This window comes from Rhinopithecus bieti, unplaced genomic scaffold (assembly GCF_001698545.2).
Source record: "Rhinopithecus bieti isolate Rb0 unplaced genomic scaffold, ASM169854v2 scaffold_15131, whole genome shotgun sequence".
Lineage (NCBI taxonomy): Eukaryota > Metazoa > Chordata > Mammalia > Primates > Cercopithecidae > Rhinopithecus > Rhinopithecus bieti.
Genome location: NW_016808003.1, coordinates 65,436 through 90,880, shown reverse-complemented (window position 1 = coordinate 90,880; position 25,445 = coordinate 65,436). Strand labels below are relative to the sequence as shown.

The following is a 25,445-nucleotide window of genomic DNA, read 5'->3' as shown; positions in this document are numbered from 1 at the left end:
AGAGACGGAGTCTCGCTCTGTCGCCCAGGCTGGAGTGCAGTGGCCGGATCTCAGCTCACTGCAAGCTCCGCCCCCTGGGTTTACGCCATTCTCCGGCCTCAGCCTCCGGAGTAGCTGGGACTACAGGCGCCCGCCACCTCGCCCGGCTAGTTTTTTGTATTTTTTTAGTAGAGACGGGGTTTCACCGTGTTAGCCAGGATGGTCTCGATCTCCTGACCTCATGATCCGCCCGTCTCGGCCTCCCAAAGTGCTGGGATTACAGGCTTGAGCCACCGCGCCCGGTCGGAACCTGTGTTTTGATTTACCATGTTGGAAACACTCTTTTTGTAGAATCTACGAGGTGACATTTCTGAGCCCATTGAGGCCTACAAGAAAAAATCAAATATCAAGCGATAAAAACTAGAAACAAGCTATCTGTGAAAATGCTTTGTGATGTGTCATTTTATCTCACAGAATGGAACTTATGTTTTGATTCAGGAGGTTACAAACACTCTTTATATGGAATCTATGAAGTAACATTTCAGATCCCATTCCACTTCTAGGTATGTACCCAACAGAAATGTACGGGCATCAAGGTATCTGCATAAGCATAATGTTCACAGCAGTTTTAGTCAAAAGAATAAAAAACTGGAAAAAAAAATGTCCATCTGCAAGAGAATTGATAAAACAATTGATAAAACAAATTGTGGTATAGTCACACAAAGTACTACTACTCAGAAATAAAAAGAAATGAACCAATGGTACCTATAATAACATAGGTGAATCTTGCAGACATAATGTCAAGTGGGAAAAAAAAAAAAACAGACACAAAAAAGGATATACTTGATGAAAAAGGTCTGGAGATGGATGGTGGTGGCGGCTGCACAACAACATGAATGTACTTAATGCCAAGGAACTGTACACTTAAAAATTGCTAAAATGGTAAATTTTATGTTACATACATTTTATCACAATAAAAAAGTATCTCCTAAATGAATCTATTTTAATACAATTTAAGAATAAGTGAAGCAAATCTATAGTGAAAAGAGGTGAGACTAGTGGTTACCTTTGAGAGAAGTATTGACTAGGAGGAGGCATGAAGGAGCTTTCTGGGTACTGGAAATATTTAACATCTTGATCTGGGTGTGGGTTACATGGTTGTATACATAAAAATTCATCAGACTGTGCACTTAAGATTCGTGTACTTTAGTTTCCAAGTGCCAATCCCAGTTTTATTTGCACATGATTTATCTACATTTTCATAATCAATGCTGTAATGGAAAATGAATAAGAAGGGAAAAAATCACCAAAAGTGTGTGTGGTTGGGGAAGGCTTCAGGGAGGAGGTGAGGTGTGAGCCAGGTACTGAAAGATGAACAGCGTAGACAGGAATGAAGATGGCAGACGCAGAGAGGAAAAGAATTCCAGGCAAAGAGAACAGCACGTACACTAGCAGTCAGGTGAAAAGTGTGCTGAACATTCTGAGCAGGAGTGGTCACAGGCCAGAGGGATGGGGGTAGAGGGGTAAATGGGAGCCCCATTCCAACATGCCTGAAAACTCCAACAGCAGTTTAGAATACACTCTTCAAGAAGTGCTAGGCAAGAGTCAGAGGAGATTAAAGCAAGAGAATGACATGATGGATCCATGACAGGGAGGGTGACCTGGACAGAGGGACAGAGATCCCTAAGGTTCTTCTGATACTGGTGAGGCTCTAGATGACAGAGTCTGACCCAAAGCACTGGCCATGGGGATGCGGTCATGAGAGATAAAGGAGGCAAAATCCTCAGGTTTGGCTGTAATAGGGGGGTCATTCTAAGCTATGTGGCTGGTGATCCCACTAACAAGAAGGGTGGATAGCAGCTATACACTTCCCTCTGCTTCCTAGGCCAGCTGTGGAGGATCACAGCATCTCAGAGTTGGAACGCACCAGTAAGATCACTTTGTGTACAATCTCATTGTACAGACAAGCAACTGAGTTCTAGGGGCCAATGTCTGAGGCCACGGTTTGTAAGGAGCAAGCTAGAATGAAAGAGCTTAGACTTATCCATTTTACCGAGTACTTGCTAGAGAATAGGGAACATGATTAACTCAGCAGAGGCATCCAATGCCCCCACCAACCTCACTTCCTGCCATGGGGTTCTCTGGCCTAGGGTGTGGTTGAGGTCCCTGCCAACCTTTTGCCGGAAAAGCTCTGCCCACAGCTCACCCAAATCCTGTATAGCTAGCTACTGGTTTTATCTAATGGTTTGGTAACGGCTTTTAAGTCAATCTGGTTTCTCCAATCAAGTTGTGAAACCAAAGACCCTGGCTCCAGTTTTTACTTTTCAGTTGTGCCAGGTTGAAAAGTTGAGAGAGGGACAGAGAGGGTTGGCTGACTGTGGGCACTCCAGGGCCACCACAGAGCCAGGAACAAGTCTTGTCTACGAGTTCAATCATTGTCCTACAGACCTGATACAGTGTCAAGGAGCTAACTGCTGGTTCTGTTCTTGGTGGCCTACCAGCATCTGAGAGTGGTTGAATGACAAGTGCCAAATACCAAAGCCTGTACAGGAGAAACCAAGAATAGATGGCTTTGAAGTAACTTGTTTGAGATCTGAAACTCATTCAACTCATTCCTCATTCCTGATTCTAATCTGTCGATGTTAGTCAACATCTAGTTAATTATACAGTCCAATACAGAAGCTACTACTATATGCGCTGATACAAATTTAATCTTTTAAAATTTAGAAACAATTAAAAACTCAGTTTCTCAGTGCTCAACAGCCACATGTGGCTAGTGGCCATCATATGAAACGGTTCAGACCTAGAACATTTCTAATATCACAGAAAGTTCTATTGGACAGTGTTGTACCTTGCGTGTCTTATCTCTGCTTGAATTAAGAGCTGTTCGCTCTGATATAATCTTTACATGCCAAAGTGTAAATAATCCTTTTGATTTTAAGCGGTAAAGATAAAACTATGTATCACAAAGGACATTCAACTCTCCCAAGTAGAAAGGTACTGAGAACCCTTGGGCCGCTCGGTTGAAACAGAACTAAAACACACACTAGGAGCCAAATTAAAGTTGAACCTAAGCTATATGAAGCAGTCCATTTTCTCACTTAATTGTTCTGTTATAAAAGGCGTTAATCTCATCCCCAGATGATTAGGATATCCGTAAGCTCAATGGGGGACTATTAAGAGGAAGCCAGGGCCGGGCACGGTGCCCTCAAGCCTGTAATCCCAGCACTTTGGAGGCCTGAGAACGGCAGATCACGAGCGTCAGGAGATCGAGACCTCCTGCGTTAAAGCCACGGTGCAAAAGACTCCGCTTTGCTACTAAAAAAATACACAAAACTTAGCCGGCGCGTGGCTGGCAGCGCACCTGTATCCCAGCCGACGACCTCGGGAGGCTGAGGCCCAGTGAGAATGACGTGAAACCCGAGAGCCGAAGCTTAGCCTGAGCTGAGATCGGCCACTGCCACTCCAGGGCCCTGGGCAAACAGAGCTAGACTCTTTCTCGCAAAACAAAAAAAAAAAAAAAAAAAGCCAGCAGCAATTATCTTTCAGAAGAAACTTTGTGAACTGACAAAACTAAAATCAAGCAAGTGGAAATTCTAGTGTGGCGTGAGGAGAGGAAAAAGGCTCAGAGAGCAGGAACATGTTTTTGCCAGTAAGAAAATGGCAATTAAAATTCATAATTTATTTTTATTTATTATTTTTTTTTTGAGATGGAGTCTCACTATGTCACCCAGGCTAGAGTACAGTGGCGCAATCTCAGTTCAATGCAACCTCCGTCTCCCAGGTTCAAGCGATTCTCCTGCTTCAGCCTCCCAAGTAGCTGGGATTACAGGTGTGCGCTACCACACCTGGCTAATTTTGTATTTTAGTGGAGAGGGGTTTCACCATGTTGGCCAGGCTGGTCTCGAACTCCTGACCTCAGGTGATCCACCCGCCTCGGGCTCCCAAAGTGCTGGGATTACAGGCATGAGCCACCATGCCCAGCCTAGAATTAGTGATTTTTTAAAAGAGTTTTGGTCTGTAGACACAACTACAACTGCTTAAAATATTTATTACCTAGCTAATGAAAATGATCAATGCTAAATTTTATTCATAACACATATCTCCACTGGGGGAAAAAATTACCCAGGTGCAAGGAAAGTTTCCACTGAAGGCTGTCACAATATTTCACCACCCATTGTCACCCCTGACTGGTGATCAAGAAAACTAAACAAATACAATTAATAGAGTAAAAAAGAGCAAAACCTGCTAAGAGGTGATGCTATCCCCATGAACAATACACTTTCCCTCTGGTAAGTGTAGTGCTGAAAATGTGCTAGGTACTGAAGAAAGAGAACATACACGAACCCCATGGGAGGCTGTTTTTAAGAATAAGCCCAGCAGGAGAATTCGGTTTTGTCCAGTTTACGATTCAGATGGTTACTTCAAGTTAATAGCACATTTTAAGGTGTTGTTCTGAAACAGGGACATAGAGCACTGCTTAATAAAGGGCTGCAGGTGCTTAATAAAGGGCTGCAGGTGCCTGGTGAGACTCCAGTTGCAAAGACATTTCCTGCCCTCCCTCCCTCCTTCCAGAAAGGATTAAGACTGCTTATACAAAATACAGTAGAAATAAATACAGAAAGTAGGAGAGAAAGAGAAAAACAAGGGTAGGGATAAAAAATGGAGCTGAAAAGGAAGTTAATCCCATACATCTACCATAGCAACCAGAGTACTACACTGGTTGAGTTGCTAAACCAAGAGTCAACTCTGAAGGAATCAGTGTCCAATGGTGAAGACAGACCAACTGCTCAGGAAGGAGACAGGCTGGTCTGGGAAGGGGCTCATCCTGCAGGCCCTGAAGCAGGTGCTAGGTAATCAGTCCACTAAAGCCATCTGTAACTAATGGTAGCTCTTTCACATCAAACCTAGAAAGATGGAGGCACAACCAGCCCAGATACACTGGAACTTTCCTGTTTAACAGTGTGGTTCCCAGAGTTAGGGCATCTGTCCTACCAGTCATTCAGTACCTGTTGGTCAGAATCAGCAAGTGGCTTCTGTGGACAAGGCACTAGGAAGACATGACACCAGCTAGGGGAGATGACCAGATCTAACCTCACAGAGCCCATAGAATCCCAACTCAGCATACCCTACCCAGCAGCAGGGATTCCTTATCCCGACCCCAACACCAAACCCAGGAGATCCTAAGCTGGCTAACACAGCTCTCTCCTCCCACAGTTATGGTTCCATGTTTTCAATACTATGCTTTCTGTCTTAGTCTGTTTTCAGTGGCTATAACAGAATACCACAGACTGGGTAACTTATAACAAACAGAAATTTACTTGGCTTACAATTCTGGATGCTGGTGGTGTCAGCATCTGCTTGGCATCTGGTGAGGGCCTTCTTCCTGCATCAAAACATGGCAGAAGGGCAAGCAAGCCCATGATAGAGAGAGCAAATGGGGGCCAAACCGAATCCACTTTCAACAATAATCCATTCATGAGGGCAGAGCCCCATGGCCTACTCACTTCTTAAAGGTCCCATCTCTTAATGCCATCACAATGGCGATTTTGACATGAGTTTTGGAATGGACATTCAAACCTTAGCACTTTTCCTCGATAACAGCTTAATAATTCCCATAAAGCCAAGTCCATCCCCTTTCCACAGTCTATCAGGTCCCCAAGACAATGATCTGTGTGAGGACCCACTAGTCACAGCCTCGGTGCACTCCCTTCACCCAGGCTGGGGAAAGCAAAATCAGGTTATCCCTTTGAAAGCCTGGGGATCCGGGCCTGCTTTGCCTCATATCAGGGAGCCCATTTCATCAAAGTGTGTTTCCATTTCCTCTACATCCATGCAGAAGAGATCCAAGCTGGACTCACTACCACAGCACACATACTGTGCTTCACACCATACTTGACAGCATAGTCATCACACTGAATACTTAAGTCACCATGAGACTCAATGTAGACCACAAAACTCCCTGCGCGACGGAAATGTTCTAGGTCAGTGCAGTCCAATACAGTAGCCACCAGCCACAGCTGGCTATTGAGCACGTGAAACGCAAACAGTCCAAATGGAGACACACCAGAAGTGTAAAATACACACGGAATTTCAAAGACTTGCTGCAAAGAATGCCAAGTATCTCATTAATAATGCTTAATATTAATTACATGCTGAGGCTAGGTGAGGTGGCTCATGCCTGTAATCCCAGCATGAGACCTGTCTCTTAAAAAAAAAAAAATTCAAAAATGATCCAGGCATGGTGGCACTCACTGTGGTCCTGGCTACTTGGGAGCTGAGGTGGGAGGATCGCTTGAGCCTAAGAGGTTGGGGCTGCAGTGAGCTGTGATGGCAGCACTGCACTCCAACCTGGGCAACAGAGCGAAACCCTGCCTCTACAAAGAAAAAAAAAGGACTACACACAGAGAAAAAAAAAAAAAAAAAACGGACTACACACAGAGCTGATGAACTTTGGAGGTTTAGTACTGACAGCAAGGGCGGCAGGCTCGGGGTAGCCCACAGCAGAGGGCGGTGGGGAAGATGATGAAATCTAATGTGCTGTCTGGTTCTCTGAGCAGAGAGAGAAGGAATGCTCATCCCTGGAGAGGACTGTGAAGGACCTAGTTTCACACAGGGGAAGCCAGGGTTGGTTGTTTGTTTTGCCAAATTTTACCTACTTTCAGGAAGCAAAGTGTGGTTAAGGGAGAGAACTTGGTATATAAGAGGATGAAGGGGCTGGGCGCGGTGGCTCAAACCTGTAATCCCAGCACTTTGGGAGGCCAAGGCAGGTGGATCACTTGAGGTCAGGAGTTCGAGACCAGCCTGGCCAACATGGTGAAACCCTGTCTCTATTAAAAATACAAAAATTAGCTAGGCGTGGTGTCACGTGCCTATGATTCCAGCTACTTGGGGGGCTAAGGCATAAGAACCGTTTGAACCGGGAAGGTAGAAGTTGCAGTGAGCCGAGATCACGCCACTGCACTCCAGCCTGGGGGATAGACAGAGACTCTGTTTCCCGCACCCCCCAAAATTAATTAATTAATTACATGCTGAAAGACAATATTTTGGAATATACTAGGCTAAATAAGCTGTATTATATTAATTTCGCCTGTTTTTCTTTTTTTTTAATGTGTCCACTAGAAAAATTAAGATTACATATGTGGCTAGCATCCTATTTGTATTAGCCACCACTGACTTCTATTATTTGCTCTTTTCTTTTAAAATTTTTTTCCTAGACACCAGGCCCAGTGGATAGTCTTTTCTTTAAATTGACTTATTTTGCTTAGTTTCTGTATTTTTTTCACTTTTACTCATTTCGAAAATATTCAGAAACTATAGTGTGATGTACTAGTTGTAGTTTTGAAATAAACTGAAGAATCAACAGACCTATTAACCTAAAGTTAAAAGATAGGTTTGTCCACATGCAATCTAAAACCGTCTTATGTACTACACCCTTTGGGAAATGCTGGCCCAGAGCAGAGCTATTCAAAGTGTGTCCTGTGGACAGGTGCTAGTCTCTCTTTTTTAGTTTTTTTTTTTCTTTTTTCAGGAAACCCTGAGCAGCCTAACCTTGATGGGGCTGTGGGGAGGGAGCACAATCTCTTTATTAATCATTATCAGTCTGCAATAAAGAATAAAGGCATACATTGAGAGCATGCTTCTTTTTTTTTTTTTTTTTTTAGACAGAGTCTCACTCTGTCGCCCAGGCTGGAGTACCGTGGCGCCATCTCACCTCACTGCAACTTCCGCCTCCCCGGTTCAAGCGATTCTCATGCCTCCACTTTAGCTGGGACTACAGGCATGCACCACCACACCCGGCTAATTTTTGTATTTTTAGTAGAGATGGGGTTTTGCCATATTGCCCAGGCTGGTCTTGAACTCCTGACCTCATGTCATCTGCCTGCCTTAGCCTCCCAAAGTGCTGGGATTGCAGGTGTGAGCCACTGCACCTCGCTGAGAGCATGCATTTAGAAACATTTACAGCAACTGGACAGAATATTTTGTTACTTAATGAGCTCTTTAAATCTAATATTTAACCTAACCTGCTATTTAAAAATTGGGACTTGTATTTTCCATGTCTTTCATATAATTTTCTTTACTGTGTTTTACCAAGGTATTGGTCAACAGCAGATTGGAAATTTACAAAACAAAAACAAAACAACAACAACAAAACAAACAAAAAAACTGCTCCTTTACAGTTAGTTTGAGACACACTAGCCTAGAGTATCAGAGAATCTTCCAGGGTCCTTCTAGAGCAATGACCGGAGTTACAGCAAGAGCCTCAAGCACACCCAACACAGTGTCCTAAGGCAGGAAGCCAATTAAGGATATCTTCAGATCCTTAACAATAATGGTGGGCACAGGGAGGATAGGGGGTTCATTCCTGGTCAACTAGGAAATTCCATTAAATGGAACTTCTCTTCCTCTAAGCATTTTAATAATACTTTTGCTGTAAATTCTAAGAAATGAGATCCCCATCACCTTTGGGGAGAAAAACAACTGTATACTAAGTAAAAGACATACAAGATCTTTGTAATATGTGGCTAGAGAGTACTGAGCTAGATCCTCAGAGGGGTATAGCAGATGTGGGAGACACAGCTCACGCGCAAAAGGAGTTTATTATCCATCCGTGGAGGCACAGTGGCACAGGAGGTTAAAAATTCTCAGCTCTGGGCCAGTCGTGGTGGCTCATGCCTGTAATCCCAGCACTTGAGGAGGCCAAGGCAGGTGGACCACAAGGCCAGGAGTTTGAGACCAGCCTGGCCAACATGGTAAAACCCCATCTTTACTAAAAATACAAAAATTAGCCAGGCATGGTAGTACACACCTGTAGTCCCAGCTACTCAAGAGGCTGAGGCAGAAGAATCGCTTGAACCCGGGAGGCAGAGGTTGCAGTGAGCCAAGATCATGCCACTGCACTCCAGCCTGGGCAACAGAGCGAGACTCCATTTCAAAAAAAAAAAAAAATTTCCTCAGCTCTGAAGTCAAACACACTTGGGTGTGAGGCCTGGTTTGCCACTTACTGTGTGCCATTGGGCAAATATCTTAACCTTTCTTCTTTTTTTAATCTCTCACCTCTGGCTGAATACATAACCTTTCTTAATTAAAACATATAATCAATCCTCTGTATTCAAGGGTTCCATATCCAAGGATTCAACCAACCACAGACTAAAAATACTCAGATTAAGGCTGGGCGTGGTGGCTCATGCCTGTAATCCCAGCACTTTGGGAGGTGGATCACCTGAGGTCAGGAGTTCAAGACCAGCCTGGCTAACATGGTGAAACCCCGTCTCTACCAGAAATACAAAAATTAGCCGGTTGTGGTGGCAGGCGCCTGTAATCTCAGCTACTTGGGAGGCAAAGGTAGGAGAATCGCTTGAACACAGGAGGCAGTGGGTTGCAGCGAGCTGAGATTGTGCCACCGCACTCCAGCCTGGGCAACAGAGACTCCATCTTAAAAAGAAAAAAGAAAGAAAGAAATATTCAGATATTCAGATAAAATAAAATGGATGGTTGCACCTGTACTGAACATGTACAGACTTTTTTTTTTTGGTCATTATTCCCAAAACAACACAGTATAGCAACTATTTACATAGCATTGACATTTATTAGGTATTATCAGTAACCCAGAGATGATTTAAAGTGTAAGGGAGGGAGGGGCACGGTGGTTCACGCCTGTAATCCCAGCACTTTGGGACGCCAAGGTGGGCAGATCACTTGAGGTCAGGAGTTCAAGACCAGCCTGGCCAACATGGTGAAACCCGATCTCTACTAAAAATACAAAAAAATTAACCAAGTGTGGTAGTGCGTGCCTGTAGTCCCGGCTACTTGGGAGGCTGAGGCAGGAGAATCACTTGAACCCAGGAAGCAAGAGGTTGCAGAGAGCAGAGATCGTGCCACTGCACTCCAGCCTGGGTGACAGAGTGAGACTCTGTCTCAAACCAAAACCAAAACAAAAATGAGCCATACATAGTGGTGTATGCCTGTAGTCCCAGCTCCTTGGAGGGGCTGAGGTGGGAGGATTGCTTGAACCTGGGAGGTCAAGGCTGCAGTGAGCTGAGATCGTGCCACTGTACTCCAGCCTGGGTGACAAAGTGAGACTCTGTCTCAAAAAAAAAAAGTATAAGGGAGGATGTGCATAGGTTACATGCAAATACTATACCATTTTATATCAGGGACTTGGGTATCCTTGATTTTTGGTGTCCTGGAAAGGTGCTGGAACCAATCCCCAATGGATACCAAGGAACGACTGTACTTACCTATTACAGAAGATATTCTCCAAAAGGGCTACTAACAATTTCTCCTTTCCCAGTAGGTGCATGCTGTCCTCACATCAAGAGGTGGAGTCTATTTCCTCTCCCCTTGAATCTAGGCTGGCCTTGGGACTAAGCTTTGACCACTGAACACAGCAAAAATGACATTCTGGGACTTCTAAATGCAGGCCTTAAGAGAACTGGCAACTTTTGCTTCCTCATTCAAAGCACAGCAGCCACACTGTTAGAAAGTCCAGGACAGACCCCCTGTGATTAGGTACCCGGACAATGAGAGACCATCTTGGACATTTCAAGTCCAACTGAGCTCCCAGCAGACCAGTAGACTGTACCAGCATGAGTGACTTCAGGTGACCCCAAATTGAGCAGCAGAACTTCTCCAATGAGCCGAGGCAACCCCTAGAACTATGAGAAATAAGTTTTTGAGTGGTTTGTTACACGATAATAGACAACTGAAATGTCTCTGAAATGACAAAAAGAATATAAAGTGATTGTGAGGATGAAAGTAAAATAATGTATAAGTGCTTATACTGATACTTGGCACAAAAGTGCTCAAAAATTAGTGGCCATTACTGTCTGGGAAGCTAAAATGAACATGTGCAGTATATTATAACTGCAGACTGCTATGTATGTTACATTCAGGTTCTGAGCGCTTTGCAGGCCCTGCGGAGTGGGAATGCACAGGAGGTGAAAAGGCAAGGCTTCAGGGTAAAAGCGCATCTTGGACCTGAAGGACAGAGTATGCAGAATACTGGTTTCTAAACCTCTAATGCATGAAGACCCACCCACAGACTTCTAGGCAATTGCAACGCGTGTCTGCACCAAAGGCTAAAGACTGTCCCGGCAGAAGTCTCGAGGTCTCTATATAGACAGATCAGTGGTTGTGAGGCCAAGAGAATGAAGAATGTTAATGAATATGGGGATTCTTTGTGGGGTGGTGAACATGTTCTAAAATTGATTGTGGTGATGGCTGCACAACTCTGTGAATATACTAAAAACCATTGATTTGTATATTTTATATGGGTAGAATATATGGCATATGAATTTTATAGAGATGATAAAGCTGTTTATTTTTATTTTTGAGTCAGGCTCTCACTTTGTCACCCAGGCTGGAGTGAAGTGGCATAATCTCAGCTCACTGCAGCCTCGACCCCATGGGCTCAAGCAATCTTCCCACCTCAGCCCCTAAAGCAGTTGAGACTATAGGTATGTGCCACCAGGCCCAGCTAATTTTCTGTATTTTTTTATGGAGGCAGTGTTTGGCCAAGTTGCCCAGGCTGCTCTTGAACTCCTGAGTGCAAGCTATCTGTGGGCCTCGGCCTCCTGCAGTGCTAGGATTACAGGTGTGAACCACCACGACCAGCCATAAAGCTTTTATTACAGAAACACAGAGGGTGGGAGGGATGAAGAGGGTGAGATGACAAAGGAGCAAGGAACATTCCAAAGGGTTGCCTGGGGACTGCAAGGCACCAACCTATTTGGCACTGAGAGGAAAAGCAAGTCTTTTTAGGTGGTGAACGAACCCAGCACCGGTCAGAAGCTAGAAGCCCTGGGGACAGACCCTGTCATTCCAAGGATCTCAGACATTTGGCATGATTGCTGTTCCCTCAAATGCTTTGCATGCATGTGGCTCACTCATACCTGTTTTCCTTTCACTTAAATGACAACCCAAACTCTGCTAATCACGAGGCTTTTAAAAACAGAAAAAAGTTCTAGGCAAGAGGAAAACAAAGCTTCCCAACAGAAAAGCAGATCAGGGCTTGCATTCAGACTGACCTCAGAGGCAGATGAGACGGGATCCCAAGGCCTAGTCAGTCCCAGAGCCTCAGATGCCAAGACAGTAAACTCCACATTTAAATGTGGCCAACTCAGATGTGAGGTGGACAGTGGATACTCCCTCCCTAAGGGCAGCTGCCCTCTACCACCCCCTCTTCCTTCTTCTGGTGAAATTCCTTTCAAAAGAGGCTGGAGGGCAGGGCCATGGGAAGTTTTCAAATCCTGGAACTGCTGCCAGAGCCAACTTAGCACATGAACAGCCCCCTAACACCAGGCAGTATCATTGTATCACCAGCCAATATATCTCATTAAATCCTCTCAACAAGACCCACCAGGATATTTACCAACAGCCCCCAGAAATCTCCATCTCTCCCCTACCCAAATCAACCTTGTGAATCCTTCTGTTTTATAAGTCAATCAATGTAATTACTACAAGAAGACAAAGTGTTCTTTCAAAACACTAGCCACTGCAGAAGATGGAGCCCCTGAAAGAGAGGAAAACATCCTTTCACGTTGGAGAAGAAGCAGGGTTAGACATGACAGACTCTGAGCAGCTATGTCACCATGGCTAGGACATCAGAAGGGAAATCACAAAGACTTTCAGCAGTTTGCCCTGAAGGTCTTGCTAAATCCAAGTCCTATGCTGCCATCAGTAAATAAAGCCAGGAGCCACAAACCAAATACAACTTTGTAGGAAGTTTGTGGTCCTTCCCACTACCAAAGAGACTCTAGAGGCACAAACTCAACTTGTTCTCTTGTTCTTCCTTATCTGAACAGCTTTTTGGTTTTTTGTTTTGTTTTTAGATGGGAGTCTCACTCTGTCTCCCGGGCTAGAGTGCAGTGGTGCAATCTTGGCTCACTGCAACCTCCGCCTCCCGGGTTCAAGCAAGTCCCTGCCTTGGCCTCCCGAGTAGCTGGGATTATAGGTGCCTGCCACCACACCTGGCTAATTTTTGTATTTTAGTAGAGATGGGGGTTTACCATCTTGGCCAGCCTGGTCTTGAACTCCTGACCTTGTGATCCACCCGCCTTGGCCTACCAAAGTGCTGGAATTACAGGTGTGAGCCACCGTGCCCGGCGATCTGAACAATTTTAGGATTAAAGCGTTCAAGAATGGTTTTAAACACAACTTTGAAAAAGGATGAAGAACTCCGATTTCTTGGGGACCCAACACCTTTGCTACTCGGGCCCACCCTACTTTTCTTTTTTATTTTACAATTTTTAATTTTTGTGGCTACATAGTAGGTAGCAGGTGCATATATTTCTGGGGTACATGAGATGTTTTGGTACAGGCATGCAATGTGAAATAATCACATCATGCAAAATGGGTTAGCCATCCCCCTCAACCATTTATCCTTTGTGTTACAAACAATCCAATCATACTATTAGTTATTTTTAAATGTACAATTAAATTACTATTGACTATAATTACCCTGTTGTGCTATCAAATACTAGGTCTTATTAATTCATTCTATTTTTTTATACCCATTAACCATCCCTACCTCCCTCCCACCCCCCACTCCCCTTCCCAGCCTCCAATAACCATCTACTCTCTGTCTCTGGGCCCCACCCTATTTTGTTTTTCTTTCGAGACAGAGTCCTGCTCTATCACCCAGGCTGGAGTACAGTGGCACGATGTCAGCTCACTGCACCCTCTGCTTCCTGGGTTCAAGCGATACTATGCCTCAGCCTCCCAAGTAGCTAGGATTACAAGCGTGTGCCACCGGGCCCAGCTAATGTTTGTATTTTCAGTAGAGATAGGGTTTCACCATGTTGGCCAGACTGGTCTCAAACTCCTGACCTCAAGTGATCCACCTGCCTTGGCCTCCCAAAGTGCCGGGATCCCAGGCATGGTGGCGCAGAAGTTGCAGTGAGCCGAGACTGCGCCACTGCACTCCAGCCTGGACAACAGAGTGAGACTTCATTTAAAAAGAAAGAAAGAAAAGAAAGGATTTGAAAGAAAGAAAAGAAAAATCAAAGTGCTGTGATTACAGGCATGAGCCATCGTGTCCGGCCCCCCACCCTACTGTGAACCCCTGAGGCAGGTTATCCTGAACTTCCAGTTTGTACCTCTACATTCTCATTCTCCAGGGCAGGGGATGAAGATATGCAGATGGAAGGACATGAAGAAATGCCATCTTACAGCAAAGCAATTCCCTCCTTCCTAGGGAACAAGGGGCAAAGGAGTTTAATTCAGTAAATAATGTACACTACTCAGGTGACTGGGATACAATAAACTGAGATTTCACCACTATACAATTCATCCATGTAACCCAAAACCACTTGTACCCCAAAAGCTATTAAAATAAAAAATAAAAAATAATTTAAATAACAGTATTTATCTGTAGAATGCACCGGAAAACTCAATGGGCCTCAAGAAACATGCTTTACAGTTCCATTATCTCAAACTTCTCCACCAACACATTTCTTTACTACAACTCATCAGTGATTTATGAGCACTCAACCCAGCGTATCTGCTCCCAGCATGATGCGATTGGGAAACAATGGTCAGAGACCTACTGTACACAAAAACCCTAAGGAGGGGTAGGATGACGATACAGTCACCTCCTGCACCAGGCAGCACTGAGAGAGGTACCTATAACCTGGACCCAGGCCTTGCTCTCAAGCTAATGATCCAATAGAGGAAATGCACCAGCTTGAGTACTTGTGCGTCAGGCCTGCTTTACAGACATTAATTCCTTCATCCTCAAGACTCTGTGTCCCAGCATTGTTCTTCAGCAACTCCCGCCCCCTTATTTGTGTTTGTGTGTGTGTGTGTGTGTGTGTGTGTGTGTGTAACAAGAGTCTCACTCTTTTGCCCAGGCTGGTGTGCAGTGGCCATCATGGCTCATTGCAGCCTCAACCTCCAGGGCTCAAGTGATCCTCCCACCTCAGTCTCCTGAGTAGCTGGGATTACAGGCATGTGCCACTACACCCAACTGTTTTTTTTTTTTCTAGAGATAGGGTCTCACTTTGTTGCCCTGGCTGGTCTTGAACTCCTAGGCTCAATCGATCCTTCTGCCTCAGCCTCCCAAAATGCTGGGATTACAGGTCAGCCACTGCATCCAGCAAGTGTGATATACTTCACAACTGCTTCTAAAGCCCATTTTAAACGGGAGAAAACTGAAGCTCACAGATGTCAAATAACTTCCCCAAAATTACACAGTAAGAAGAGAGTGGTGACATTCATACCCAGGCAGTCTGGACCTCAATCTACTCAGCTTTAGTAACAGCAATGGCCAGCAGAGTCCGGCATACAGTAGATACCCAATGAGCATCTGCCTAGAGGAGCATGAAGGTTAATATAATATAGGCAGAGGAAGAGTGCTTGGCTGGAGGTACTGCAGGCACAGACAGAAGGAAGTTCATTAATTCTGACTGAGAGAACCTAGAGGAAGCGAATTCCTGAAGGAAAAATGGGAGAAGGGAGTATTTCAGTCTGAGGGGGACACAGGGTCTGTGTGACAGTGATGCTGTCCGACGTTATGGTAGAGATCTGGTGATTCTATCTGCTGGTTAAAGGTTTTTAAGCAGACTGAAACAAGCACTTGCTTATTTGTTATACTATGTGTATCAGACAAGCACTAAAATGAACAGATTTGGTAATTTCTATTCAGAGGTATTTAAAAGGAAAAAAAGAAGGCATCACTGGGGGGTAATGGGAACATGCACAGGATTTCAATATCGGAAGAACCTGTTGCTAGACGAAACCACCAGTGGTATTTCCCTGCTGTCTTTTACAACAGCTCCCAGGAAAACCACTTGCCAACTCATATCCCCCAACTGTGCAACACAAAATTGTTGAACAGCCTAAACATCTCAGGTCTTTCTGTCTTGCAGCCTTCACAGCACCCAGCCCAAGCTTAGGAACAATGGCTGACTCTCTAGAAAAGCAGGTTAAGTCTCATTAGGAATGGGTCCCAAATGCTAAAGGCCTGGGTAACCAAGAATGATCAGTATCCAGGACAGATTATTATAAAACCTCAAAATCATAATTTTTCTAAGGAGACTTTAAGTACCCGGCCTTGCTAACTCCCCCAAAGAACAAATCGTGGTATCACCTGGCACCTAAATTGAACATACCAACCTTAAATGCACATAGGTGTTTATTTCACATTTTAAACCTTTACACAGCATGTTTTTCTACAATTTTCCAATTCCAAACGAAGGAAGATAGTTTAAGCTAATCTTAGTATCAGAAGAGTGCATTAAATGATTCTACAATAGTTTCCAAACAGAACTTATTAAGAATCTCCCCGCAAAAGTACCTCCTCCCCCTTCCCTAAATTTTGTTTCGCATTTAAAAAAAAAAAAATCCCCTTTATTCGAATAAAAATCCAAGATACAATGGAAGGGCCCAATCGTACCGCCCCTCTCACCTCTCATGAGTACAACAAAAACATCGAAATAAACTATTATTTAAGCTCTCAACCCAAATAAAAATGCAAACTGAAACAACCTCTCCCTTTTCCAATGCGCATTATACACCAGGTCGGCTCTGCCAGCGGAGGGTGCCGTTCTGGTGGGTAGTTTCAGGTTCTTCCCCCTAAAAGCAGATGCAGCTTGAGTGTTTCAAGGCAAAAAGGATTAAAAACAAAAGGCAACATTTCAAAGGTAGTTATAACGTTATCCTGTGAGCAGTTAATGAATTCGCTTTAAAAAAGCATAATGAAAAAACACAAACTGGAAATGATTTAAGCTATCTCCTCCCTTCTATGGGAATGATGGCAAGCTGAAGGCCGCAATTCAGAAAATACCCTCGCCCCCACCAACCCCGTGAAAAGCATATTTTTAGAGAACATTTCTTTTTGATTTATTTCGCTTTTCTTGGCCCATCATATATAAAATACTCCCATCTTCACTATGTGATAATTCATCGAATCAAAGTTTTGTGCGGTTTTTTTAATGCATGTTAGACCGCAGTAAAAAATGTTTTAAAATAGCCTCCATTATTAACTAAAATAAAGAAAAAATGTGTTTCAGGAAAACAGCATGAAATCGGTTTCCATGCTGCTTACACCCCCGCACTACCTGCAACCACTTTACAGAACGTTAGCATCAGACCTGCTTATCTAAAATCCTGCCAAATGTCCTCACAGTCTCCCCCGCTGCCTCGCTGGCTTCTGGGCAGCCAGGGACCAGCCCTCCATGGCTTCCAGTATCTGCAGTCTCGAGGGCTGAGAACCTTGTTTGCCCCGTTGCCTCGAGAGGGGGCCGCGGCCGGGTCACCTGAGCAGCGTACCCGAGACCACAGGGAACGCATCCGGGCGGGAGGAGCACCTGGTCCTGGGCAGACGCCTGGCCGCCCAGGCTAATCTGCCTCTGCCAACGGGTGACACGCCGATTTTGCCCCCTGGGAACGCCAAGAGGCGCGAAGCTGGGCCACCTTCCCCGTGGGCTGCAGCGGCGCTCGCGCGCGTTTCCCAGAACGCAGGGCGCGCGGAGGCCGGGGCAACCCCAGAAGCCCGCTCGGTTTACCCTAACGACCCCCATGCCGGCTGCTCCTCGAGGACGAGGACTGGACCCCCAGCACCCCCTCAGGCACCTCCATCCCAAACACACCTGCCGCCCACCCTAAGCCACCCCCCATGTGTACCCACTCACCCAGGTCGCCCCAAGAAAGAACCCCGCCACTCGCACAGAGAGGGGTGCGGCCCTTGCATGCACGTCCGGACGATCCCGGGCCCGGGAAAGGGCATTCATCTCAGCTCTGCGCCGTGCCCCTTCCCCCCACGCTCGAGGACCGTTGCCCTGGGCCGTCGGGCTCGCCCCCCCAACCCCCACAGGAACCCGAAGCCCTCGGGCGCCCGCCACACTCTGGAGATGATACCTTGAGGCCTGTAGTTGGGTTGAGAGGTCCGCACCGTTCTGGGTTCTGCGATCTTCCCTGGGAGAGAGGTTCCCCGCGCAGTCCCCTCAGGCCGGTATCCCGTCCCGAAGCCGCCGCCGCGCTCCATCGGAATACGCCGGCCGCACAGGCGCACTGCCAAGCCCGCCGCGCCGCACCGAACCCGCGCGCGTCCGCATGCGCACGCGTCCTCACGCAGCGCGCGCGCAGGGCGTGCACGTGCGATAAGCGCACCGGTTCCCACGCAGAGCGCACGCAGGGCGTGCACGTGCGATAGGCGTACCGGTTCCACGCACGGCGCACGCAGGGCGTGCACGTGCGATAGGCGCACCGGTTCTCACGCACGGCGCACGCAAGGCGTGCTTGTGCGATATGCGCACCGGTTCTCACACGTCGAGCGCGCATAGCGTGTGCATGCAATATGCACAACAGTCCTCACACAGCGCGTACGGGCGTGCACACGTCCTTACACACTGCTGTACACAGTGCACACACAGAAGGCGTGCGTACGCACACAATTCTTCATACGATGCTTACATGCAACATGCACACACAACGTGCACACCCAGCATAAATGCACCTTCTCACACAGTGCAGATACACACTCAAAGCATGTATAGATGTGGGGTGCAGTTTCTCACACACCGTGCACACATCCTCACACAATGTGAACACAGAGCACACAACGCGCACATACATGCTCACTCAGTACGCACACGTTTACACACACTGGGTGTCTGCATGCAAACTCAGCAATGCAGCCTTGGAAACAATTTCTGGCTAGGCCCACAGGTGGGTGCCAGTTGGGCCAGTGCCACCCGTGCAGACGCCGGAGGACCCACCCTCCAAGCACAGTTAGGTTCCAGTTTTCGAGGCGCACGGGTAATCAGTGTTTAGTGACGCCCCACCCTCAGCGTGCAGTCACCCAGAGAGGGACAGCAGCAGGTTATTGGAGTCGACCTTCAACGAAAAGGCAGCGGCACGCGCCGTAGGCCGACCTAGGCTTTTCAACCACACCCCACTCCGCAGCCAATTTGTTTCCTCTTCTGAGGCGTAAATAATGCTGACTGAAACCTCCATGAGGCCGGGCATGGTGGCTCACGCCTGTAATCCCAACACTTTGGGAGGCTGATGCGGGCGGATTGAGCTAAGGAGAGATCCCCGTCTCTACAAAAAAATTTTAAAAATTAGCTGGGCATGGCGACGCTTCTGTGGTCCCAGGTAACTCGGGAGGCTGAGGCGGGAGGATCGCTTGAGGCTGGGAGGTTGAGGCTGCAGTGAGCCATGATCACGTCACTGCACTCCAGCCTGAGCAACAGAGACCTTGTCTCAAAAGCAAAACAAAACAAAAAACCTCTGTGGGGAGGATCTCTCCGAGAAGACACACAAGAAACTGCTAAACGTGTTGCTTCCCAAGTAGGCACTTTTACCACTGCCATGCACATTTACTATCTTTTCAAAACCATTGAAAAAGACATCTTGGCAGGGCCAGCTCAAGCTTCCTGTTTACCCAGGCCTGCCAAGTGATAACCCGTTCCCATGGAGCCCCAGGCTGCACGTTTTTCTTGTTGGAAGGTGACGAGCCTGAACGTTTTATTACCACCCCTGGGGGGAGATACGCACGATTAAAAATGAAGCTGAATAATGGGTACAGGTTTTCTTTTTTGGATGAAAATGTTCTAGGATTATGGTGAGTGCATAACTAAGTATACTAAAAACTATTGAATCGTACATTTTAAGCGGGTGAATTTTATGGTCTCTTAATTATACCTAATTTTTTTCTAATGTGAAGCTGAAACTCAGGAATGGGCACCTTTACTCTTGGCCAAAGCTGGGTAACAGTCCCTTTGTGGCACAAAAAAAAATTGTGAACGTGTTCCTGACACGCCCAAACGTGTGCCGGGAGTAGGGTTTGAGTGTGGTGAGAAAGCCAGCAAAGTTTAAACATAAATGAGTAGGAGAGTGAGCAGGTTGGGGCTGGTACCCTGAGCTGTCATGAAAACTGAACACAGAGATTAAGCCAAATAAGAGCGTGGGAGCTGTCCCTTTCTCCTTCTTTATCTTAGGGACCTTTGGTGAGTTTAATTCATCCAACTCTTGAGCTCATGGACATGTGTGTGTAGCATCCCTCTCTACTTTTATTCTATTTTTGGGGTCTTTTTACTTTCCATTCTTCTCCCTAATTATAAACACCTCCTCTGATATCTTTGCAGCTGCAATTCTGAAATACTGTTGTGAAGATATGCATGTATTTTAAATGTATATAAATGATACTGCATAAAAGCTATCATTCTATTTGTTTTTCCTTGCTTGGCACTGTTCTCAAGATCTACACAAAACGATTAGCCATTCTATCTGGTTTACCCTTCTGTAAATTGCTTGTTCAATCCTTGCCCACCTTTCCACTGGGCTACTCTGGTTGATTTCCAGGAGTTTCTTGTATTCTAGATAATTTCCGGTTTAAATGTTGCAAATATTTTATCCTAGCCAACTAAGCTTTTTAAGATTTGTACAATTTTCCTTAATTTTTATGACAAAATCCTATTAACATGTTTACTCCATTTATAATATTGCCCTATTTTTAATCAATTGTTTTGAGAGTAAGTTACAAGTACTTCCATGTGTATTTCCTAAGATTATGCTCTATTACACATACTAGACTTAATTATCAACTTAAGTAAGTTTAACATGGATACAATAATTTTCTCTCCATTGGCTGTTCCTCCACCGTAGAGGTAGTTTTCCTCTTGCAATAAGCACTCTGTGGGAAGGCACTTTAAGTTTATACAGGTACTTACTCTTCGTCAAAACTTCTCTCTAGATTTAGCATCCATTGATGGTTCTTGCTTGATCTGATCTCATGATGGTTACAAAGTGATAAAATCCATAAATTTTTCACCTTATGGTTTGCATTTTAAGAAGTCTTAATACAAACTTCCCTAGTCCCAAGATACTACCCATTGCCCTCATGCTTATAGTAAAAAAAGAAGAAAAAAAAAGTAAAAAATGCTTTACTCTCAAGCAATTTTTCTATACTAGTGTGAGGTAAAGATCCAAATCCACTTTTCTCTCCGAAGTGTAGTTTGGTCAGCACTACCTGCTTACCTATCCTTTCCCTAGTAATTTGTGAAGCCACTTTAAAAAAAATCAAATATCTAATTCCCATAGTAGGTGAGCTAGATTCTGAGCTATCCATTCTGATCTTTCTGTTACTGCATCTATTATTTACTACTATGGCTTAGGGTGCAACTTACCTGTTGAATTCCTTCTTGGCAGTGTTTTTAGAATTCTTTGAAATTCAGTATTTCCAAATGAATATACTTTAGGATGTTTTTGCAATCTCCCACCAAGGCCTGCCGTAATACTACATGTAATTATATTAAAGTCAGAGGTTAATTTGGAGAAAACTGACATTTTCATAACATTATGACAGACTGTCCAATAATGTAATTTATATTTAAGCTTTGAAAGAAAATGACTTTCGAGTTTCCCGGGCTTTTCCCACTACACTAACTTCCTACAAAAATCTTTAGTATGGCCGGGCGCGGTGGCTCACCCCTGTAGTTCCAGCACTTTGAGAGGCCAAGGAGGGGAGATCACCTGTGGTCGGAAGTTGAGACCAGCCTGACCAACATGGGGAAACCCCGTCTCTACTAAAAATACAGTTAGCTGGGCATGCTGGCGCATGCCTGTAATCATAGCTACTCGGGAGGCTGAGGCAGGAGAATTGCTTGAACCCGGGAGGCCGAGGTTGCAGAGAGCTGAGATCGCGCCATTGCACTCCAACCTAGGCAACAAGAGCAAAACTCCGTCTCAAAAAAGAGATTTTTGGCCGGGCATAGTGTCTTACACCTGTAATATCAGCACTTTGGGAGGCCAAGGTAGGAGGAGCACTTGCATCCAGGTGTTGGAGACCAGCCTGGACAAAATTGTGAGACCCCATCTCTAAAAAATAAAAACAAAACATTCCAGCATGGTGGTGCACACCTGTAGTCCCCATTGCTTGGGAGGCTGAGGTAGGAGGATCACTTGAGCCAGGGAGGTTGATGCTGCAGTGAGCTGTGATATGGTGTCATTGCATTCACCCTGGGCAACAGAGCAAGACCCTGTCTCTAAATGAATTAATGAAAGAATGGCTGAGTGCATTAGCTTACATCTGTAATCCTAGCACTTTTGGAGGCCGAGGCAGGCGGATCACTTGAGGTCAGGAGTTGGAAACCAGTCTTGCCAACATTGTGAAACCCTGTCTCTACCAAAAATACAAAAATTAGCCAGGTGTGGTGGCAGGCGCCTGTAATCCCAGCTACTCAGGAGGCTGAGGAGGGAGAATCTCTCGAACCTGGGAGGCAGAGGTTGCAGTGAACTGAGATTGCACCACTGCACTCCAGCCTGGGCAAAAGAGTTAGACTCCGTCTCAAGAAAAAAACAACAAAAAAAAATCCCATTGTTAGATTCCTCAGACAGGTTTAAAATCATAAATATGTATTAAATGTTGTCAAATCTGCCAAGTCCAGCTAATTTTGTATCAGACAGCACAGAAATCAGCAATGGGACTTGACTCAGATTTTGTCCCTACTTTCTGATCTACCAACATCAAGTTGTGAACTGAACAAAACAATGGATTGGAATGGCAGTACAGACTGGGCTTTTAAAAGTGAGCAAGTCGGCCAGAAGTGTAAGTATTTACTTCACCTATAGGTCTCTGCATCGTATAAAGTAAGGTCTGTTGAATGTGACTTTGGCAATCTGAAGTCACTCTGCTGAATTGACTTACCATTACAAAATGCCTTCTTCAGCACAGATCTGTGACAAATTCACTTGCTGAGGAAATGCAACCCCATATCTGGAATATGGCTAAGTGGATTCATTTAGAACAACCAACCAAAACAGACAAAATAAAACAAGGTATACCTTTTCCTTATACATCACAATTAACTTTTAAAATAGCAAATTTTGGAAGAGAATCACATGAATAGTTAAAAATGTTATAAACAGTTCGAAAAGAATCAATTGTATACATTGTTGAAAGTTGTTCATATTTTATTTTCTAATTGCAGTAGTTTGTATCTGATTTCTTTACATCATTCCATATGATGGGAAAGGACACCTCTAAGTCAGTTAGTACTTATTAGCTGTCATGAATCTATAGTAAAAGGGATCACTGAAGATTTAAGAATAAAATATTATCAGAGGTATCAATATTAGTAACTATAATCTTTCTCTAAAGAAATATAGAGCAGTTGGTATTTTGTAAAATATCTTCAAGCAAATGAGAGACTTCATCTGTTAGTCTTATATCGAATTAAATGAGCTTGGTAGCAATTTTAAATACTCTGTTGACATGAATGTACAAATATACATTCTACGTGTTCCTTCTATTGTACGAATCAAAGACTGCACGCAAAAGAAATGGGAAATACAGAATATAGAAGACATGCATCCTCTATCTTACATAGTACTGGATATCAAGTGAAAAGAGGCAGACACTGCTCTAAGTACATTACATGTATAAACATCTAAATTATCAATCCTCCCAATAACTCTGCATGACAGGTACTGTTTTCATCATCCCCATCTTAGAGGTGAAGAACCTGAAGCTGAGACAAGCAGGAGAATGTGCCAGTGGTCACCTGCAGGTAGAGGGCCAAGTAAGGGTGGGGGCAAAGTCCCTTTGACCCCAGGATCCATGCTCTCCCCTCTCCAGTACATTGCCTCACAAGTACCTAGCAACTTTCAGGGCTGGGAGGGTGGAATAAGAGAGGACAAAGTCCAATACATCCTCCAAACTGCTCAGTTCACTCTATACCTGAGAGTCTAGTGTCTTTTCACATTTTGCTCTTTTCTGAATAGGAAGAAAAAAAGCAAAGATAAAAGGATGGTAGTTTAGGGTAAACCAAAAACACAAAGCAGTGTGCAAAAGTTTATGGGAGTCCAAAGAGTATAAATAAAACTTACCCTTAATAAGTAGAATAAAAATAAGCATTTCATACCAATACAAATCATTTTCATCTTTACGACAGTCAGGTAACATTAAAAAAACCTCGCTTTCATTCTGACACTTTAACTGTTAATCCAGTCAATTCTGGTTGTTGTTAAGTCTGTATACAATACAAGTAAAGTATAAATCTAGCTATTTTACTCAAAACATGCTTGTACCTATTTGATTACTCAGAGTTACTCTGAAATCAATAATGACAGCAGTTTATACCTATGAAAGATGTTACTGAACATCATAATCTAATATTTACATTAGATGAGATTAAGTTAAATTACAAGTCACAAAGAGTTTGTAAGCAAACATTTATAGCCATGATTCCACAGATGTGGTGAGTAAACCAACAGCCATTCCTCAATAAAATACAAGAATTTCCATCATGCATAGTTTACAGGCTCGGTAAGAAGCGGTCTCTTTAGGGGCTAGATGCTTAATGTTCAACAAACAATGAAATCTTGGCATTTTTTTTTTTTTACACAAATGTTTGGTTTGGTTATTCAGCCGCATTAGTGATAAAACATATTCATATTCTAACTGCAAGTGGAATAACATTGCATCAAAATGCAACCCCATCAAAATCATTAGTAATAACTATTACTCCCTCTTAGCAGTAAGAACCATTATTCTTGGATTTCAAATGTTTTATTTTCTTTCTGTGCATAGCTTATAGCACTGTATTATAGGAATCAGTGTATAAGCAAAAAAATGAAAAATAAAACTGCTTAAAGACCATTTCCATTATTTATGATTAAATCAATGAAACTATACAATTTCCACATTAAATACAAATTAGAAGAATTCCTCCAAGTAGTATTGCATATAAGCTACAACTTTACCCCAACTATTTTAATCACTATGATTCGAGATTTACCTCAGCAAGAACAATCACCAGCAAATATATGAACTGGGGTTACAGCTGAATTTTTAGAAACTCTCCAGACAAACCACATGTGTTAGAGGAGGCAAGTAGAAAAACTAATGTTTGAGCTGTGCTATTTCTACCAGGAACTATATCAAATATGCCAAGTTCAAACATTCTTAGTAAAATAATACGAAAGGATCTATACATACTGTAAATTTAGCAAAAACACTTTTATGTACAGAAGCCTAAATATCTTAGGAGGTTTAGAATACCGATGAAGACAATTGTTAATTCTTCAAGGCTGGTTTCTTATGAGGATGAGTATTAAAAACCAGCCCTTAGTCTCAGATGCATTCCACCTAGATGTGTTCAGGAACTCCATAGAATAAGAAATATAAACCATGAATATGTACTCTTAATTTCTATTCCTCAACTTAATGTTCTATAGTACCTCAGATCTTTAAATCCAGAGTTTGGTGTACACTTAGGAAATTACAGTAAGAGCAGATTAGAGAAGATTTGTTTTCCTTTTGAAGCCATGTGAAGGTTTATTGCCCTGTGTATTTTCATCACTGAAAAGTTCCCCGGTGACTAATAAAATAAAAGTGTCACAAGCTACATGATGGATCTCTTCTTTTAATGTTGCATACAATTTCAGTTTGGCTAGTGAGGGTTAACTAGCTCAGCCCTAGTTTCATTTTATTAGAGTTGACCACTAAAACTAAATAAGGA

General features: G+C 44.1%; 1 protein-coding gene across 5 annotated transcripts in view; it reads right to left on the bottom strand.

Moving 5' to 3' along the window:
- Positions 1-18,133, bottom strand: part of MAP7D2 (MAP7 domain containing 2) — a 116,514-nt gene extending 98,381 nt beyond the window's left edge. For all 5 annotated transcript variants that reach the window (XM_017884946.1, XM_017884950.1, XM_017884947.1 and 2 more), the window contains exon 1: positions 17,839-18,133. In XM_017884946.1, coding sequence (XP_017740435.1) covers positions 17,839-17,965 — 127 coding nt within the window. In that variant the 5' untranslated portion in view covers positions 17,966-18,133. The remainder of the gene's footprint in view (positions 1-17,838) is intronic.
- Between the last annotated feature and the right edge of the window lie 7,312 nt (positions 18,134-25,445).